Below are 19,292 nucleotides of genomic sequence, written 5' to 3' on the forward strand. Positions count from 1 at the left end.
CATTTCTAAGAAATCAGATCAAAAAAATAAAACAGAAAATGTCCAAATGAACAAAAATTTGAACAAAAACCCACTAGCGAGAAATGGAAATTTGATTCAAACAAAAAACTAGGTCAAGAATGAACTATGAATGAGTGGAAAAACCACTAAGAAAAAAAATCAGGTCGAAAAAAATGAAAAAAAAATCGAAGTGAAATTGCCTCATGTGAACACAAAACAAGCGAGAAAGTGAACTTTTGTTCAAACACCATTTTCTCTCTACTTTAAAATTAGAGCGAAAAAAATTTGCGCCGCAAAACAACTTGCTTTTTCGCTCCACTTCCTGTTTCGTCGTGACCAAAGTCACTCCAATTTGACGTCAGAAATCATGAAAATGTGTGAACAGATCTTAAAAAAAAGACAGCGCCCCAATACAATTCAAATTCTTTGAATTGTAAAAAAGGAGAGCGCCTAAATAATAGCCGTTGAGAGGCTGACGAGGCTATTAAACACACTAAATAACTACTGGAGATCTTAGAAACAAACTGAGTACTCTAAGTGTCAACAAAGCCCAACCCTCGGAAACCGAAGTCAATGTTCGAAGGAGAATGTTTCTAAACCTGATATCAAGTTTAGAAATCACTTATGAATAGACTTATTTCTTCGCTCAGAAAACGATTGGGATTAGAAAACATCATACAGAGACTGGAAATATTTCACTGGTTAAAAATGCTTAAAAAACCAAGCAAATTAAAGCCCAGAAAGCATACCTAGCAAACTGCCAGACAATAGCCGTAAAATAGATCGCAGACGCCATAGCTGCAGAATGGTACAAATCAAAAAAAACTTTAAAATTACGTCTTTGCGCTCGATCAAATGGTAGTAACAAAAAATTGGGACAAAAACCAAATTAAAAACATACCGCGCAGATTGCATCAAAAAAGCTGCCATTGAAAAGTGTGGTTGTAAAAATTCTAAATCGCTTTTTTGTCAGCAACAAGCTTTTTCGGGATAAAATCAATTGAGATCACGCAAAAAAGTAGAAGTCAATTGTGAAAGTCACTTCGGAGACAGAAAAACGTGCTAATACAAAACCGCACAAAAACGTTCAAGCAAAAAAATTTCAACATAGCTGGCAGATTGCCAGAAAATAGGCGTAATAGCTTTGTAGATCTGCAGTCTCAAAGATAAAACAGAACGATTAATTGCTGATATAATATTTTGATTAAAAATCTGCATAACTTAATGCTGTTTCAAATAGCTGCTCTCAACTGCCATTGATTTAGACCGACATGAACTCAGTTGACCTTATTTCCTTGAATTAAAGTGAAAGAAAGGAAATCATTTCTGAGAAAGAGGCGAATCACTTGTGGCCAAAAACATAATCACGCAAAGGGACAGAATAAAATAGCTCCAAAGGGTGAAAAATGACGTCATGCAACGAAATTCAGACACAAATGAATGAACAAAAAAAACAGATTTGAAGTAATCATGATATCAAACGGACGTAACAAAAATCAAAAATCGTGACGTTGAGTTAAAAAAACGAACAGAAGGATAAGAATAGCCATATTCAAAAACGACGTTACACGCCAGAAAATCTCAATTTTTCTATTTGACGTGCGTAAACAAATGTAAAACGAAGAATAAGAATAGCCAATTTTCACTCAGCGGCAACCATGAAATAGACACACACATTTACAAGGAAGAACAAAGTTTAAATAGCGGGCATCGAAAATTGGGTTTTACAATTGGGTTCCGTTGACCTTAAACTAATTCAAATTGAACTTAGGTCTTAGAGCGCAAAAGTAATTTTATTGAGTGACGTAAGCCAGACATGATCAATATCTAATCACGCAAATGACGCAATATTGTTCGCTCGATATTCAAAAACGACGTTACACGCCATAAAATCTCAATTTTTCTATTTGACGTGCGTAAACAAATGTAAAACGAAGGATAAGAATAGCCAATTTTCACTCAGCGGCAACCATGAAATAGACACACACATTTACAGGGAAGAACAAAGTTTAAATAGCGGGCATCGAAAATTGGGTTTTACAAGTTATCCCTTTTCTAGTTTTGATTTGGCTCTTCAATACTTACTCCATTGATTCTAGACTATTTGAATGAGCAACGGCTGCTTTAAAAAACTTTGTGCAAAATGAGCGAAGAGTTAAATTGGCCAACACACAACTTTAAAATTTGAGTGAAAAAAGTACACGGCGTAAAACCACTTGCTTTTTCGCTCCAGTTCCTGTTTCGGCGTGACCAAGATCATAACTTAAATTTGACTTCAAAAATCATCAAAATGTTTGAACAGATCTAAAAAAAGAGCGCACCGATGTCATCCAAATGCTTTGGATTGCAAAAATTGAAGTCCAATCACAGCTCCGTTCAGCTATCGCTACCTCAGCTATAAAAAAAGGATAAGTTTCCACCTAAATCTTTCCGTGAATAGGGCACATTTAATTCCCTCGCTAACAAACTTGTGAATGAAAGCAAATTAAATTACGTAAATTTCAAGTAAGCGTCAATAAGTCACTCGACAAGTCAAAACAAAGCAAGCAAAAGAATTTCTAGAAAAAAACCGCAACAACAGCGAAGCAAAAACTTTGCATTGAAAAGACACTGCCATTACTCAGCTACTTAACGCACTCCGTTAGTTGGCCATTTATCCCATTTTAGAAAAGTCAAATCGTCAAACAAAAATTAGCAGATGGAAAGTCGATAAGGAAAATCCTTATGAAGAAGACCAATGAGAATAAAACAATTCATGAAAATTTAATATAATTTCTATATAATTAACATAGCTGGCAGACTGCTGGAATAGCTGCGAAATAGACTTGCGTGTCGTATAATACAGGTAGAAATAGATACAGATATAAGTTAAAAAAAATCTATCGAAGACGCTCAAAAAAATTATGTACAAAACATTCAGTGATAAATTAATCAGGCTTGTTAAAAATCACTCCTCGGAAACTTTATATCATGGACCTTCATTACACATAAGAGTTCCGTTGACCTTAAACTAATTCAAATTGAACTTAGGTCTTAGAGCGCAAAAGTAATTTTATTGAGTGACGTAAGCCAGACATGATCAATATCTAATCACGCAAATGACGCAATATTGTTCGCTCGATATTCAAAAACGACGTTACACGCCAGAAAATCTCAATTTTTCTATTTGACGTGCGTAAACAAATGTAAAACGAAAAGAGCGTCAGACGATGAACCAAAAAAACGACGGGTAGAAGTCCGCCGGAAGCGACCCAAGCGTTATTTTTTACCTGACCAGATTTGATTAGAATAGTTAATTAAATTAAAACTTACTCAAGACCTACCTAATAACACAGACTCAACCTTAGAAAAAGCTTCAATGGAACCTAACGATTGAGAAACGATAGAAAATTTCACAAAGTTTGAAGAAAGTAACAAACTCAAATAGAAAGTCGCCGAAATTCCTGATATTAATATCTTCAAAAGTGATTCGCTGTCGCTAAAAACTAACCAATAGCCCATCTGCAAGTCAAACAAATATTCATTGCTCAAAAAGATTACAAAACAAAAAAATTTAAAAATTTTACCAAAACTTAAAAAGCGAAAATTTAATTAAAAAATTCCTGATATTAGTATCTTAAAATCTAAAAAGTTTTCGCTAAAATTATCTACTAACCTATCATCCATAAAAGCTTCAATGGCCTCCATAGATCGAAAAATGAAAAAATCAAACTTCAAAGGGCAAATTTAATTTAAAAATCGAGACTCCTGATAATAGTATCTTCAATACTATTTCGTTATCGCACATCTTTAAGCTCGAAAATGGCTATTTTAAAAAATGGCTGTTTTTAAAGAAAAATATCAAAAATTCATGATATTAAAATCTTCAAATCTAATTCGTTGTCACTGATAAATATCCAGTAACCCATTCTCAAGCCCTATGAACGTTCATTGTAGGTTAAAGATTGAAATAGTCGAAAAAAGACAAGTTTTTCAACGAAAACCAGAAAATAACTTTAATGAAAACACGCTAAAAATGCTGATATTAATATCTTCAAAACAAATTCGCTGTCGCTAAGAAATAAGCAGTAATCCGCCGTCAAGCTTTAAAAAGATTGTCTGGCCTGTAAACAACAAAAAACTTGATGGGAAAATTTCAAAAAGCTAGAAAAAATAACTACACATTTTTGGAATAAGGTTTGCAGTACAAAAACATATACCTCAGAAAACAGGTATAAAAAGCATTTCTAGCTTTCACAAGACTAATATGAGTTTAAACCAACGTCAACTGAAGACCCGTTCTAAACAATCGAAAACGGAAAAAGAAAAACAGCACAACTTTGTGGTCAAAAACCTCAAAAAGTTACCTTTTCGCCTTGAATTTAAACGTTACCAGCTGCTTCAGTACATTAAGCAACTTAAAGCCTATTCAAGCCAGCTGAAAGCTTCTATTGTTGCTCAATGAAATGCCACCCGGGCAACTAATTATCCCGTTTCGAAAGCTATGTGTGAAAACATCTTATGTGTGAAAGACAGCGCAACAATTCAATCCAAATCTTCAGATTGCAAAAACCCACGAACTCCGCAATATAGCTACTCTCAGCTTTGCAGCTATAAAAATTTTCAAGTAGCAGGCATCTAAACGTGGGCTTTATGGTTTTATCACGTTTCGTAACTTACTTTCATTTTTAATGACTAAGTTTATTTTGAAATTGCTTTGCTGAGCAACTGCTGTTTAAAATCACTTTGAGGAGAACGATCAAAGAAAAAAAAACTAGCCTAGATAAGTAAAATAAACTGCTAAACAGGCTGTCACGTACGGTGAAGCGAAACAAATTTTTATTCGACGAATTGAAAAAAGGACGCTTTAATAACAGGCTGCGAAGATGAGGGCGGCTTTTAACAACATAGCTGGCAGATTGCAAGAAAATAGCCGCAATAGATTCGTAGATTGGCAGTCTAAAAAAACAGTAAAAAAAGACAGACCAAAAAATTCGTCTTTTCATTGAAGGCTGATCTGTTATATTTTGATTAAAAATCTGTATAAGTTATTGCTGCCTCTATTAGCTGATCTCAAATAACCTTCATTTAGAGTGACACACACCCATTTGACCTTATCTCTTTGAATTAAAGTAAATAAAAGTCAATTTCAAAGTGAGGAAGTCATTTTTGAGAGTGAGGTAAGTCAAGTGTGACCAAAAATTTAATCACGCGCATGAACAAAAAAACTCGCTCCACTAAGAGCGAAAAATGACGTCACACATGCAATTCAGTTGAAATTTCATGAACGAATGAACAAAAAGTCGCTGTGGCGTCATATGGTCGTAACAAAAATCATGACGACGAAATAAAAAACATAGCAGGACAAGTCCTGACGTACAATTCAAAGAATTTTCATTGACTAAACAGAAAAACCAGACCTAGAATGGACTAAGAGTGAATTGAGAAAACCATTTTTAAAAAATTCTGATAAAAAAATAAGAAAAAAAAACAGAAAATCAATGTGAAAATGCCGCATGTGAACAAAAAAACCCCACTCCGCCCCGCTTCCCCACACTCCTTAACACATAACCCCCCCCCCCCCCCCTCCATCGAAACACACACAAAACAATTTATGCGTACAAGAACACACAGCACAAGTGTGCACAGAGCCTGAATCTCAAAATCGGGTTACAAAAGCACCAGCACTAGCTTCAAGTTCTATTGGGGTGTAGGATTATGGAATACTTTACCACAAGGTGAAATAAGATTAGGGTGGAGATCTTGAATTATGAATAGATTATAAAAAGGTGAATTCGGTTTCTGCGTATTCGTATTCTTTCTGCGTAATCAGCCACAATATATAGTGAGAGAGCTTAAACGCACGTGTGAAGCAATTGAATGCTTAGATGGAAAACACGCAATTCAAAAAGAGCGTATTGTGCATTTAGAACGCAGTTCAAATGAGCAATGAACACATCTCAATAAGAGCAATTGACTTTTGACCTTTGAACACGTTTATGGAATTATGGGACACGCCATAGATTCGGTCAATGCAGCTAACACAGGTTGTTTTAAGAGAAAAAGGCAATTCAAATGAGCAATGCAGCTAACACAGGCTGTTTAAAGAGAAAAAGGCAATTGAAATGAGCAATGCAGCTAACACAGGCTGTTTAAAGAGAAAAAGGCAATTGAAATGAGCAATGCAGCTAACACAGGCTGTTTAAAGAGAAAAAGGCAATTCAAATGAGCAATGCAGCTAACACAGGCTGTTTAAAGAGAAAGTCATAGAACACATTACCAATAGAGAACAGTCTAATAGATCAACATAAATGAGTAAAGGCATGAACACACAGAACATGTACTGAAGTTGGAAAGATCAAAAGGAAGCAGAAAGCAAAGCAGTTATCTAATAGTAGGGCATGCTTCATGATTTGCCATTACAATCCTTCGCCATGGTCCAGCTCATTATGTTTTGGGTGGTTAACCCATAGACTCAGGTTCAAACCCGACTGTTGTCAGTCATTTTATACGAAGACCGTGTTAAGGGGTTGTTAAAACATACAAAGATAGGCGCTTAAACATGGTGTTCAGTGGCTCTTTTTCGACGTTGAATTAATATATAGATAAATAAGACAGAGCAACATTACAATCCGACTCTTGGATTGTAAAACCTAGCGCCCTAATAATAGTCGCCTGAGATGAAGGCGGCTATTAAACAACATAGCTGGCAGATTGCCAGAAAATAGCCGCAATAGATTCGTAGATCGGCCGTCTAAAAAAAGCAGTAAAAAAGACAGACCGAAAAAATTCGTCTTTTCATTGAAGGCTGATCTGTTATATTTTGATTAAAAATCTGTATAAGTTATTGCTGCCTCTATTAGCTGATCTGAAATAACCTTCATTTAGAGTTACACACACCCATTTGACCTTATCTCTTTGAATTAAAGTAAATAAAAGTCAATTTCAAAGTGAGGAAGTCATTTTTGAGAGTGAGGTAAGTCAAGTGTGACCAAAAATTTAATCACGCGCATGAACAAAAAAACTCGCTCCACTAAGAGCGAAAAATGACGTCACACATGCAATTCAGTTGAAATTTCATGAACGAATGAACAAAAAGTCGCTGTGGCGTCATATGGTCGTAACAAAAATCATGACGACGAAATAAAAAACATAGCAGGACAAGTCCTGACGTACAATTCAAAGAATTTTCATTGACTAAACAGAAAAACCAGACCTAGAATGGACTAAGAGTGAATTGAGAAAACCATTTTTAAAAAATTCTGATAAAAAAATAAGAAAAAAAAACAGAAAATCAATGTGAAAATGCCGCATGTGAACAAAAAAACCACTAACGAGAAATGAAAATTTAATTCACACAAAAAACTAGGCCTAGAATGAGCTTTGAATAGATTGGGAAAACCATTTAGAAAAAAATCCAATCCAAAAAATCGAAAAAACAGTAAAAATCAGAGTGAAATTGCCGCATGTGAACAAAAAACCACTACCGAGAAACCGATTTTTTGTTCAAACACCATTTTCTCACTCTACTTTAAAATTAGAGCGAAAAAAATTCACGCCGCAAAACCACTCGCTTTTTCGCTCCATTTCCTGTTTCGGCGTGACCAAAATCACTACTCCAATTTGACTTCAAAAATCATGAAAATGTGTGAACAGATCTTAAAAAAAAAAAAAAGACAGCGCCTCAATACAATTCAAATTCTTTGAATTGTAAAAAACCAAGAGAAGGCCAATAATAGCCCCAGCTATCGCTGTGCGGCTATTAATAAAAAAAATGCCATATGGTACCAAAAACAATATGGTACCAAAAATTTAAGTACAACATGAATTGTGCTCTTTAAGCATTTTTTGTAGAAATTTGTAGAATTAACTGTTTGCAATGCTCTTACTCTACAAAATAGTGGAATTTTATGAGCAAACACAACTCAACTTAAAATCGAGGAGATGCAGAGCTCAGCATGCATCAACATAAACCAAATAATTTTGAAAAATCTCTCGAACCACAGATGGCGCAATTCAATTCAGGGACAGTAGCCTAGATATTTTTTCTTTATGGGGGGAACACGATGCGACCAGGGAGGGATCCAAACTCCGACTTCCGGAGATCTCGACAGCACCATTCATCACTCGGCAATCAGTCCCTTGTGATTTCCTATCTTACAATCGCTTTTGCTTTAGCAACATACTGTACTTCGGAGTGAGAGCAATGAGATCACTCGAAAATGAAAGACAAGCCTGAAAAAGTTACTTGAGAAGTCAAAGAATATTCTAGAACAAAAGCGCGAACTTTACAATCTCCAGGAGAACGATGAGAGCAATATTGAAGAAATATGGCGTTTTGTCAAATTATAGAATAGGAAATTGACTCAAGCAACTCTGAAACTTGTACAAAAACAAATAAATATTCTACTAGATGTTTAAAAAGCTAAACCCCGAATAAAGCGGTACTACAAAAATTTATTAAACACAACATGTTGTTTATTTGATGTTTTCGACCCTTAAAATCTCCTGGTGTACGGAGTTTTTGGAACCAAAGTGCAATTGGCGCAGAAAAAAAACTCGAAATCTGCAAAAAAAAAAGTCAGCAAGGGAGCCGCATCCTAACAACATTTCAAAAATCTGCTCTATTGAAGATATCTGCAGAAAGCATTGCGTTTAGTAGAAATGAAAATTTAATTCAAACATAAAACTAGGCTTAGAATGAGCTGTGAATGGATTGGGAAAACCATTTAGAAAAAAATCCGATCCAAAAAATCGAGTGAACAGTAAAAAAATCGAGTGAACAGTAAAACAGTAAAAATCAGAGTGAAATTGCCGCATGTGAACAAAAAACCACTACCGAGAAACCGAATTTTTGTTCAAACACCGTTTTCTCACTCTACTTTAAATTTGGAGCGAAAAAATTTCACGCCGCAAAACCACTCGCTTTTTCGCTCCACTTCCTGTTTCGGCGTGACCAAAATCACTACTCCAATTTGACTTCAAAAATCATGAAAATGTGTGAACAGATCTTAAAAAAAAGACAGCGCCCCAATACAATTCAAATTCTTTGAATTGTAAAAAAAAACCAAGAGAAGGCCAATAATAGCCCCAGCTATCGCTGTGCGGCTATTAAAAATGAAATCGAATTGGTCATAACCATCCCAACCTAGCCTTGTCACAGTTAATATTAATAATTTTGTGTCCACAATTGAACTTAGTTAGAAAGTGTAAAAGTCACTTTTCTGAACACCTGAACAAACAACCAAAAAAAAAAACGACAGAAAACTTTCCGATCGTAAAAATCTGTAAAAGACATTTACAATAACGGCTCAATTTTAACGGTGAAGAAATGAAACCGAAAGTCGCACAAACCTATGGTGAAGAAAGGAGAAGCGAGCGGTACACTAGAGCTGTTATGGTCAAACCCATTGCTTTTAGCTGGTCCAATATTTATGTAGTTCACTTGATGTGGTTTTTGCTTGCGTGGTTGTTGAAAATTGGAATTGCTGGAGCTGGAGCCCACTGGCGATTTCTAAACAAAAAATACGACCAAATCAACTCGTACAACAAAGACGGCGCATAAATTCCTATCAACAACAACAGTGTGCTTAGACACTATGGAAACAGCATTCAAGTTTCTCAAAATGGCTCAACATCTACAAAAAAAGCCAGCATTCTGTCATTCGCCACGTACCAGAAACTTTTTACAACGATCTTCTTAGCAGTATTTTTCTGGTTAAAAAACGCTATCATAGTTAACGAGTTCCCCCCCCCCCCCCCCGAATGCAGAGCTATAGATGCAAAATCAGTCTCATTTTAGACTCTTGAAACAAGGAGAAAATTTAATTTTTGAAATTTCACTACCAAATTGATGGAATTTGCTAACAATGAAGTCGAAATTTCTCACCACTCGCTGAGGTGATGAAAGGGAATTGCTCTGGTTAAGTTGATGTTGCTGATGATGACTGTCTGACGTGATACTCTCGGATTCCTCTGAGTCAAGATGATGTCTACCATCTCCTCCAGGAACTTGTGAGTCGACAGCGGGACTGAGGCGGTAGATCCTTCTTTCCACTGTCAGAGTGATAGAGACACCCATTGTGTTCCGAAGTATGTCCACCGCCGTAGCGTGGTCCGCGCCAGTTAGTTCACTACCATCGACGCTCAAAATTTTATCCCCAACTCGCAGACCTGAAAAGACTTCCCATTTATGGCGTGATAGCCGAGAGGTAAGGTGTGTGATTCACACGCCAATGATTGAGAGTTTAATCCCCTGCCTCCGTGAAGCTGTCTGTGTAAGGATGAGCTCTTACTTAACCATAGCTTCAGGTTGACCATAGCCTGACCAATGCTGGCTGCAATGATGGTACCACGTGAAAGTTTCAGACGCAAAAAAAAGTGGCCGTAGTCACCAAAAAAAGAGCAATGCTGCTCATAGAAAGAATAGTCTGAAATGTGGGGAATAATAAGAAAAAGGGCAGCTGAGAACAGGCTACTATAGGCCTAATGCTGTTCCGCTGCGATTACGTAGGAACCAAAATTATTATTATTATTATTATTATTATTATTATTATTATTATTATTATTATTATTATTATTATTATTATTATTATTATTATTATTATTATTATTATTATTATTATTATTATGTTGCTTTTAAAGCGTCAACATAAGAATAACTTATTTACAGAGAACAATCAGAGAACAAACAGCACCAAAAAAAGCTGTTCAACCGACTGGCTACAGTTACTTGCCTGCATTGAAAGCTGGACTGTTAACGATAACATTTGACAGGAAGATGCCTTCGTCTCCTGGTCTGTAGGGAACTTGAGATCCTCTGCCACCTGCTATTGTCAGACCAAATCCCACGCCAGCTCCTCTCGTCACAACAGACACAAACTGCCGATCTTCGAACTCGTACTTATCCTGAAAAAGTCAGTTAAGCGTATGACATTATGCGCTGAACTCGTTGCCCAAGATGTGGTTGCTATTTTATTGTATCGTGGCAATGAATTGTACCCCAGCCAGTAACAGATTTCGCAGTATGAGCATTAGCGACACCACACTCTGTCCTGTCTTGGCATCTACATGCCACATAAAGACAACAATTGCACTCAAGTCACTGTGAAAAATAAAAAATAGGTAATGCAGGAACTTCAGGACTATGAGCTTCGAAACACCTTAAAACTAGAAGATATCGAAGCTTTCACTTTGAAATTTGATCCAGATCAGCTAGGTTAATCCGGTAATTAAGTCAATGTTTGTCACGAACAGTCTAATTTCTACCTGGTCGCTGTACAGCAGGTACGGTTGCCCTTGTTGAGGTTTGTTTGAATTGGGAGACGTCGGGTAATGCTGACTTGCACCAGACAAGATCTGCTGTAATTCCTCTTCGGTCAACTCGGACCTCTGAGCATCTGAATCTCCCACAAGAAGACGTTTACCTTTCTTGTGATGCGGCGTATCTCTCCGAGCCAAAAAAGTTGCCTCCCTTGTGGGTTGTTTTTTCCGTCTCAATTGAACGACGCTTTCAATTCCAACCAATCGCATTTCATCAGTAACTAGATCTGTTGCTTGCCCAGTTGACGGGTATGTTGAGTCTTCACTGATTGGATTGTTGGCGTCTGAGTCGTGTCTCGCGTGCACAGAGCTCGAGGCTGTTGTCAGCGTGACGTCATCTGAGAAGCCGACCGTTTTTTCACGTGATACTTCTGAATCTTCTTCCTATGGATACAAAAAGGCATGAATTAGCCGGATTAATTTTTTCGCGGCTGAGATTAAAACAAATATCTAAGAGAACAAAATAATGAAGCTAATAACGAATTGACGGTTTCTTTGCTAAATTGTCGAAATAGATGCCTGATTGGCATATGACATGCAAGAATCAAAGAATTGCAGCAGCAATTTAGCATAGCGGCCGATTATTTAATATACATTGAACTAAGCTACTGTTAAAATCCAATGTTCGAAAACAAAACTTCAGAGCAACAACTAAAACACTTAATATATTGACGGGTACGAGCGATCCTAAAACAAGCTCTGCTCACAAAAAATGTCCAGAGGCTGGCTTCAGTATTAGCCAGCATAGCCTTTATTAGCGAAGACCCATTGACACAAAAATTAGTGACGAGTTCGCCAATAAGTACAAACATCCTAATATTTTCCTTCAAACCATGAATTTCTGCATCAACAGTTTTGGTGAACTGTACACTTAAGATTTGTAAAACTTTAGTACCACTGCTGCGTTTTAAAACCTTTGGCTTTATGACTTGAACCCATTTCCTTAGATGAGAGGTGAAATCGGTCAGACGAAAAATTGCATAAAATACCAACACGAGGAGAAATTCGAAGCGTGAAAACATAAACGAATAACGTCAGGCGAATTTCTCTTAAACGACCGACGAGCGGTTCGCTTCGGTAGCAGCCAGCTGGGGCTTATGGATGTCAGCAATAGTTTCGAAAGATAGATGAGAGGGGCGTATAAATCGACAGGTGGATGAAAATGGACAATGGGTGTGTTAGGAGGGGGAGAGGGGAATGGGGGGATGACTGAGGGGGTCAAACTTTTAAGATTAAGAACCGCCCTTCACAACATAAAATTTTCTCCTCAAAACAGGAATCGCATTTCTTAGAGCATAGTAAGGCTTAGGGCTCTAAGAGCACTTAATGCCCTCCGAGCGCTACCTGTTAATCCTATTTTTGAGGACGCAAAGTCAAATGGGTCAGACACAAAATCAGTCAAGCAAAAAGTCGCATAAAAAAGCAAAGGACTAATATATTGATACAAACTTCATTTGAGAGCAATTAAAGATGAATCATTAGATAAAAGTGGAATCATTAGGTGGGACTTAACTGAGATTGTTGGAGCGGAGTGTCTAGCGGAGCTGGGGAATAGAGTAACAGGGGTGGAACGAGCGTGTCATAACCACAAGAGAAACCTCTACTCACACCATGATTCACAGAACTTCTCTCAGAGACCCCGTTTTTAAGGACAAGTCAAATGACCCGACACGAAAATCTCTCCGGCAAAAAAAAATGGCAGAACGAAAAGTCGCATGACAGCTGAAAGATGACGCTGCCGCTAATTAAGAAGCCCGTTAATGGTTATTGATAACCGTGCTTTATGAGTTCATCTCTTTCCATTTTATTTTCTCAGATGTAACAGCATTTATTTGAGGTTGCTTTGCTGACCATCAACTGTTCGAACATGAATTGAGCAGAATGAGCAAAGAAGTAATGGAGCAATGGGCAAAAAATGGACCCAGATATTAACCTATTAAAATATCTTCAAACTGATTCCTTTATTTCAAATAAGCAAAGAAGATGTTGAGCGTCAGATAAGAATTTTTGGTCAGAAAGTAAAAATTCAATCAATTAAAAGTAATAACATAACCTACTAACGTCGGGCGATTTGCTCTCAAACGACCGGCGAGCGGTTGGCTTCGTCAGTAGCCAGTCGCGGTTTAGTGAAGCTAGCTTTAGATTAATTGAAGGGGCGCCAGGTGAGCGCAGCGGGAAAGCAAAAGTGGATTGGGGGACTGATAGCTTTAGATTAATTGAAGGGGCGCCAGGTGAGCGCAGCGGGGGAGCAAAAGTTGGGGGACTGATGTGGGGGCGGGGGTGTAGGATCAATTTCTAAAAACCGCCCTTCACACCATAAGTATAAGTCTCCAAAACAGTTTCTGTTAATTGCATACTTGAAAACTAGTGAACTGAACGGCTCTAAGAGAACTTTATGCAAATTGGGCGCTACCTCTTTATCCCGTTTCTGAAGACGAAAGTCAAATGGGTCACGCGAAAAATCGGCCAAGCCAAAAATTTCATAAAAGAGACAAGCAGGATTAATATATTTCTACGGATTGCTTTTGAGATCAATTAGAAAGATTTCCTAAGAAGTGCCTGTTAAGTTAATTATGATAAAAAACATTTCTACTATAACTCATTGCATTGTTAATGAGGATCAGAGATGATGAAATTACGCCATATAACAGCAGCTGAAGTGCGGCATCAGCAAAAAGAGAGATAGAGACAGAGATAGAGATAGAGAGAGATAACGTGAACAAAAACGAGAAGGAAGGAACCCAGACCGTAAGAGAGAAAGAGAAAAAGGAATATTCTAGTTTTCTAGCCTTGTTAGTAAACAAATCAAAAATAATAAAACTGAAAAAAAGCAAAATTGAAAACAAAAGTTTTCAAATTCACTGTACAAAAAGTTCAAAACCATTTTTTGTCTCGAAAGTCCTGTCGAGCAAACCATCTCCAAGACTTAAAAAAATTTCGTTGGCCAGTAATGGTCGCTAGACTCAGAAAAGGACAAATATTGAAAAATTTTTAAAACAATTGCAAATTTTAACATCTTGCGAAAAATGAAGATATTAGTATCTCAAGAACCATTTCATTGTCTCGAGAGATTATCCAGTATGCCAGTATCAAGCCTGAAATAGTTTCATTGGCTCATAAAGATCAATACACTTGGAAAAATTTTCCAAAATTAGAAAAAATTTTCAATTTTATTCAAAAATTACTAAAGCTGGAGTTAAAAATTAATCACCATTTTATTAACTCCAGAAACTATGCAGCAGCTTATTATAAAACCTTGGAGGAGGTCCCAGGGACCCTGGTGCCGGAAAAAATTCGAAAACAAGAAAAAATTGCACGTATTTTTAAAAAGTGCTTAAATTCGTGATATTAAAATCTTGAAAAACAATCCATTACATCTATAAACTATGCAGTTACATATTATCAAACCCTAGAGGAAGTTCCGCGGCTCTTGAGGCTAGAGAAACTTAAAAAACGACAGAAATTAAAAACAAATTGCACGTTTTATATAAAAAAAAAGTTGCTTAAAAATTTGATATTAAAAAGTTGAAAACTAACCCATGACCAACAAAAACTCTCCATTAACTTATTATCAAACCCTAACGGAGGTTTTCTGACACTTGAGGCTCAAAAAACCTGAATAATGACTATAAATGTCAAAAAAATTGAAAAAAAAATGCACAAATTATCAATCATGCTAAAATTCGAGATGTTAAAAACTTGCAGGACATTCCATTACATCTAGAAATTATACAGTAACCTATTTTTGAACCCTAGAGTAGGTTCATTGCCTCTTCAGTCTGACTGCAAATCCTAAAAAGCGACCAAAATTTTAAAAAATGAAAAAAGGACACTTTATAAAAAAAAACTGCTAAAATTTTTTTACATTTAAACTTGAAAAACTATTCCATGGCCAATAAAAATTTCTCAGTAACTCATTATCGAACCCCTTAGAAGGTTTTCTGGCCCTGCGTCTGGAAAGACCTGAATAAGGAAAAAAATGTCAAATTTGAAAAAACTTGAGGTTTTGCCAAAAAATGCTTAAATTCGTGATGTTAAAATATTGAAACCATTCCATTACCTCTAGAAACTATGCAGTAACCTATTACTAAAACCTAGAGGAGGTTCTTTGACAACAAAGGCTAAAAAATCAAAAAAAATGTCCAGAATTTTCGAAAAGCTTGAAAAAAATTGTGCAAAGTAGTATTAATTTTGCGTGTTTTTATCGAGCGGTTGTTCGTCAATAACTAGAAACGGAGGGAGGCGGGGGGGTGGGGGGGGGGGGGTGAAACGAGGGCTGCTGGGGGCTACAGTAGGTGGGGGGGCAGCGCGGGAGGGGGCAATAGTGGGGGGACCGCCCTTCACACCACAAGTATAAGTCTCCAAAACAGAGCTGAAACAGAGCTGAAAGGCTCTAAGAGCACTTAATGGCCACCGGGCGCTACCTGTTTATCCCGTTTTTGAGGACGAAAAGTCAAAAGCGTCAGACAAAAAATTGGTCAAACGAAAAAGCGCAAAAAGACCGACAAGACTAATATAATTGCTAAACTTATTAGCCTAATTGTTGTGATAAACTTATTAAGTAGTTTCAGAGAAGTGAAAATGTCCTAAAGTGAAGAACCCACTGAACCCAATCAGTTTGAAGTGGAATTGCAAACAGATGCAAACGCGAGTAATGACAACGCAATGCCTGCACTAAGACCCTACGATCAAACCCCAATAACACCGGGCGAAAAGAAGAACACGACAAAAAGATCTTGACAAGAACTAAGTCCCTTAAACGAATGTGAGATGATTACAACTAATATTTGGAAGAAAATTGAAGGCACAATAGTTAGCACAATCAACAATGCAATCCCTAACAGAATAGAAAACATTGTCTGTGAAATGCAATGTACGTTCAACACCATGATCGAAGAAGCAGTGAAAAAGGCGAAAATGGAGATCATCGATAATGTGGGGCGAGACATTGAGTTGGTTGACACGAAGAATGAAATGTTGGCAAGATGCGAGGCAGAGCGACTCGAAACCTGCAATAGATGCGACAACGTCAAAATTCTTGGTCTTCAGGAAGACTTAAACGAGAACGGGCAACCTCTTGGCGAAAGTTTACATCAAACGATGGAGAAAGTGCTTGCGCTAGCTAACACCTTAGAAACATGTGTCGATGTAAAGGATAATTCTATTGCTCATCGGCTACCCTCTCGCAAAGGCCAGGTCAAGCCAATTGTCAAATTTTCCAGGCGGGTTGCTAAGATCGATGTATTGCGAAAAAAGAAAGTTTTGTTTGAAAAAGGAAGTATTATTCGAATTTTCGAAGACATTAGCCGACCAAGAGTGATGTTCCTCAACATGATGAAACAGGACAACCGAATAAATTCAGCATATACAAAAGATGGTTCTATATTGTACACCAAAAAAGATGACAACCGTGTTTACAAAATTCTTAATTTATATGAAGGTGCATTTAATCTTGGTTATAGTCTACATGATTTAAAGAACTGTTTTCGATCCTACTATGAATATTAGTGAAACCGAAAACCTTTCCATTTCTGTGCTAAATGATGTTGTCCTCAAACCAACTACTATGTCTATATTAAATGTGAATGTTCGTTCGTTAAAAAAGCATTTAAATGATTTGGAAGCACTTATACATAGTCTTGAGTCTCCACCAAATCTCATGTCTCACTGAAACTTGATTAACTGATAACGATGACATCGATTCTTTATTGGTTCCAGGCTATAATAATTATGCAGTTAAGAATAGAAATACACATGGCGGAGGTGTTATGATACAAATTCAGGATTCCATGTCCTTGTTAGAAACACATTCAACAGAAATGGAAGAGACTCTTCTGGTCTCATTACAGTACAAAAAATACAAGTTTAAATTGGCTACTGTCTACAATCCACCAAGAACAAATAAACTAAAATTCGTCGAAAAATTGGATAATTTTTTGAATGATTTAACTTCCTTAAATTGTCCAACCGTTATAACTGGTGATTTTAACATCGACACTCATGTAAAGAATCAATTACAATCAAATTACCTATTCACGATATCTTCTAATGATTTTGAGCTTGCTAATTTTGAAACCACCCGGGAAACTTCTAATTCCTCAACTTGTCTAGATCATTTTATATATCAAAATTTTGCCAGCCCTGAATTTAGTGTACTAACGCATGAAAACTTTGAAGATCATTATCCGATCCTAATGAAGTGGCCAATTAATGTTGATACTGAACAAAACTATTTGCCATTTAGAGATATAAGCTTTATAAAAGACCAAGAACAACTGTCGAATTATTTAACTGATTTATACTGGAGCCTAAGGAATCGATGTCAATTTTTAGAAATTGATGCTACCAATGAATTGTTTACTAAATTCAACAACCTTTTCCTGGAAACCACTAACAAGTACGCTCCTCTAAAATGCTTGGCTGATAAAAAATCAAAAGTACCGAAATGGTTTACCAACTCACTTAAAAACCTGCGCTTCAAAAAAAAAATAAAGCACATCGTAGCATGAAACAAAATCCGCAAGATAATGAGGCAGCAAAAAATTCAAATTATTACGCGACAAGTTTGGAAAAAGTGTTAAAAAAGCTAAAAAAAGAGTTATGCGCAAAAATTCGAATCAATTATTGGAGACTCAAGGCAAACATATAAGTTACTAAGTGATATCAAAGGAACAACTCGAAAAAGTTCACAAGTACCTGCGTTGGAGACATGCAATGCACGATGCACTCATCCAAGGAGCGCTGACATCGCTGAGGAATGTAACACATTCTTCACCAATGTTGGTCCGAAGTTGAAAAAATATTAAAGACATTCCTTTACCTAAGATGGACGAAGTTAACCACTCAATGTATTTAAAGCCAATAACAGTTGATGAGGTTAGGGAAATCATTGATAATCTAGACAGTAAATTTTCATCTGGTGTTGACGATATCTCAAATGTCATAGTCAAATTATCATCAAATGTTACGATTCCATACCTAACCCAGATAACCAATAAATCTTTCGAAGAAGGAATATTTCCCGATGATCTGAAAAAGGCCAAAGTAATTCCCCTTCACAAGGATGGATCTAAACTAGATGAAAATAACTACAGACAAATTTCTCTGCTAATTGTATGGAGTGAAATTATAGAGCGTGCATTGTTCATTCGCATATATGCTTACATGGAATATCAAAATTTGCTCTTCAATAGACAATTTGGGTTTCGTACCAAACACAGCACTATTGACGCTCTTGTTGAATTACTTGAAAAAAAAAGATTGAATTGTCAAAATGTAAACGTAATCAGTTTCTTTCTTGATCTTAAAAAAGCTTTTGATACCATTGAGCATGATATTTATTAAAAAGATCGAAAACAATGGCATTAGGGGCCCAGCTCTAAATTGGATAGCAACATACTTAAAAGGGAGACAACAGCGGGTTATTGTAAATGGAGCTTGCTCATCGTGGAATTCGACAGTTTGTGGGGTTCCACAAGGCTCAATTCTCGGTCCTTTATTGTTCCTCATTTATATCAATGATCTGCCATTAGTTTGCAAGTGTCTTGATGTTATATTGTTTGCGGATGATACAAACCTCACCGCAATCAACAAAGACGATAATTTAGTGCAAGGAGATCTGCAAAACATCAATAATTGGTTGATTGCTAATAAAAAAATACTAAATATGGATAAAACAGTACAAATGAATATAAGGAATAAAAATAGTGCTTCCAAATCAGTGTTTAAGTTTGATGATGTTTTTATTGAAGTTCGTAATCTTTGTAAGTATCTCGGAATCTATGTAGATAGTAAGTTAAGTTTTCAATCACATGTAGAGTATATTAAGAAAAGACTCTCAAAACAGTGTGGTATTATATGTAAGCTGCGTCAATATGTACCCCGAAAACAGCTAATTGATTACTATCGAAGCAATGTTAACCCAATAGTTCAATACGGTATTTAAAGAAAGTTACTTGCTGAATAATGAGGAGCTGGTATCCCACATTTTT

General features: G+C 36.5%; 1 protein-coding gene across 2 annotated transcripts in view; it reads right to left on the reverse strand.

Annotated features, from left to right (window-relative positions):
- LOC142337630 (uncharacterized) overlaps positions 1 to 19,292 on the reverse strand; it is a 448,376-nt gene that overhangs the window by 49,491 nt on the left and 379,593 nt on the right. For both annotated transcript variants that reach the window (XM_075387006.1, XM_075387005.1), the window contains 4 exons: positions 11,248 to 11,685; positions 10,716 to 10,887; positions 9,869 to 10,152; positions 9,334 to 9,493 (listed from right to left, as the gene is read on the reverse strand). In XM_075387006.1, the coding sequence (XP_075243121.1) occupies positions 9,334 to 9,493; positions 9,869 to 10,152; positions 10,716 to 10,887; positions 11,248 to 11,685 (1,054 nt within the window). The remainder of the gene's footprint in view (positions 1 to 9,333; positions 9,494 to 9,868; positions 10,153 to 10,715; positions 10,888 to 11,247; positions 11,686 to 19,292) is intronic.

This window comes from Convolutriloba macropyga, chromosome 4 (assembly GCF_964194025.1).
Source record: "Convolutriloba macropyga chromosome 4, txConMacr16.3, whole genome shotgun sequence".
Taxonomy (NCBI): Eukaryota; Metazoa; Xenacoelomorpha; order Acoela; family Convolutidae; genus Convolutriloba; species Convolutriloba macropyga.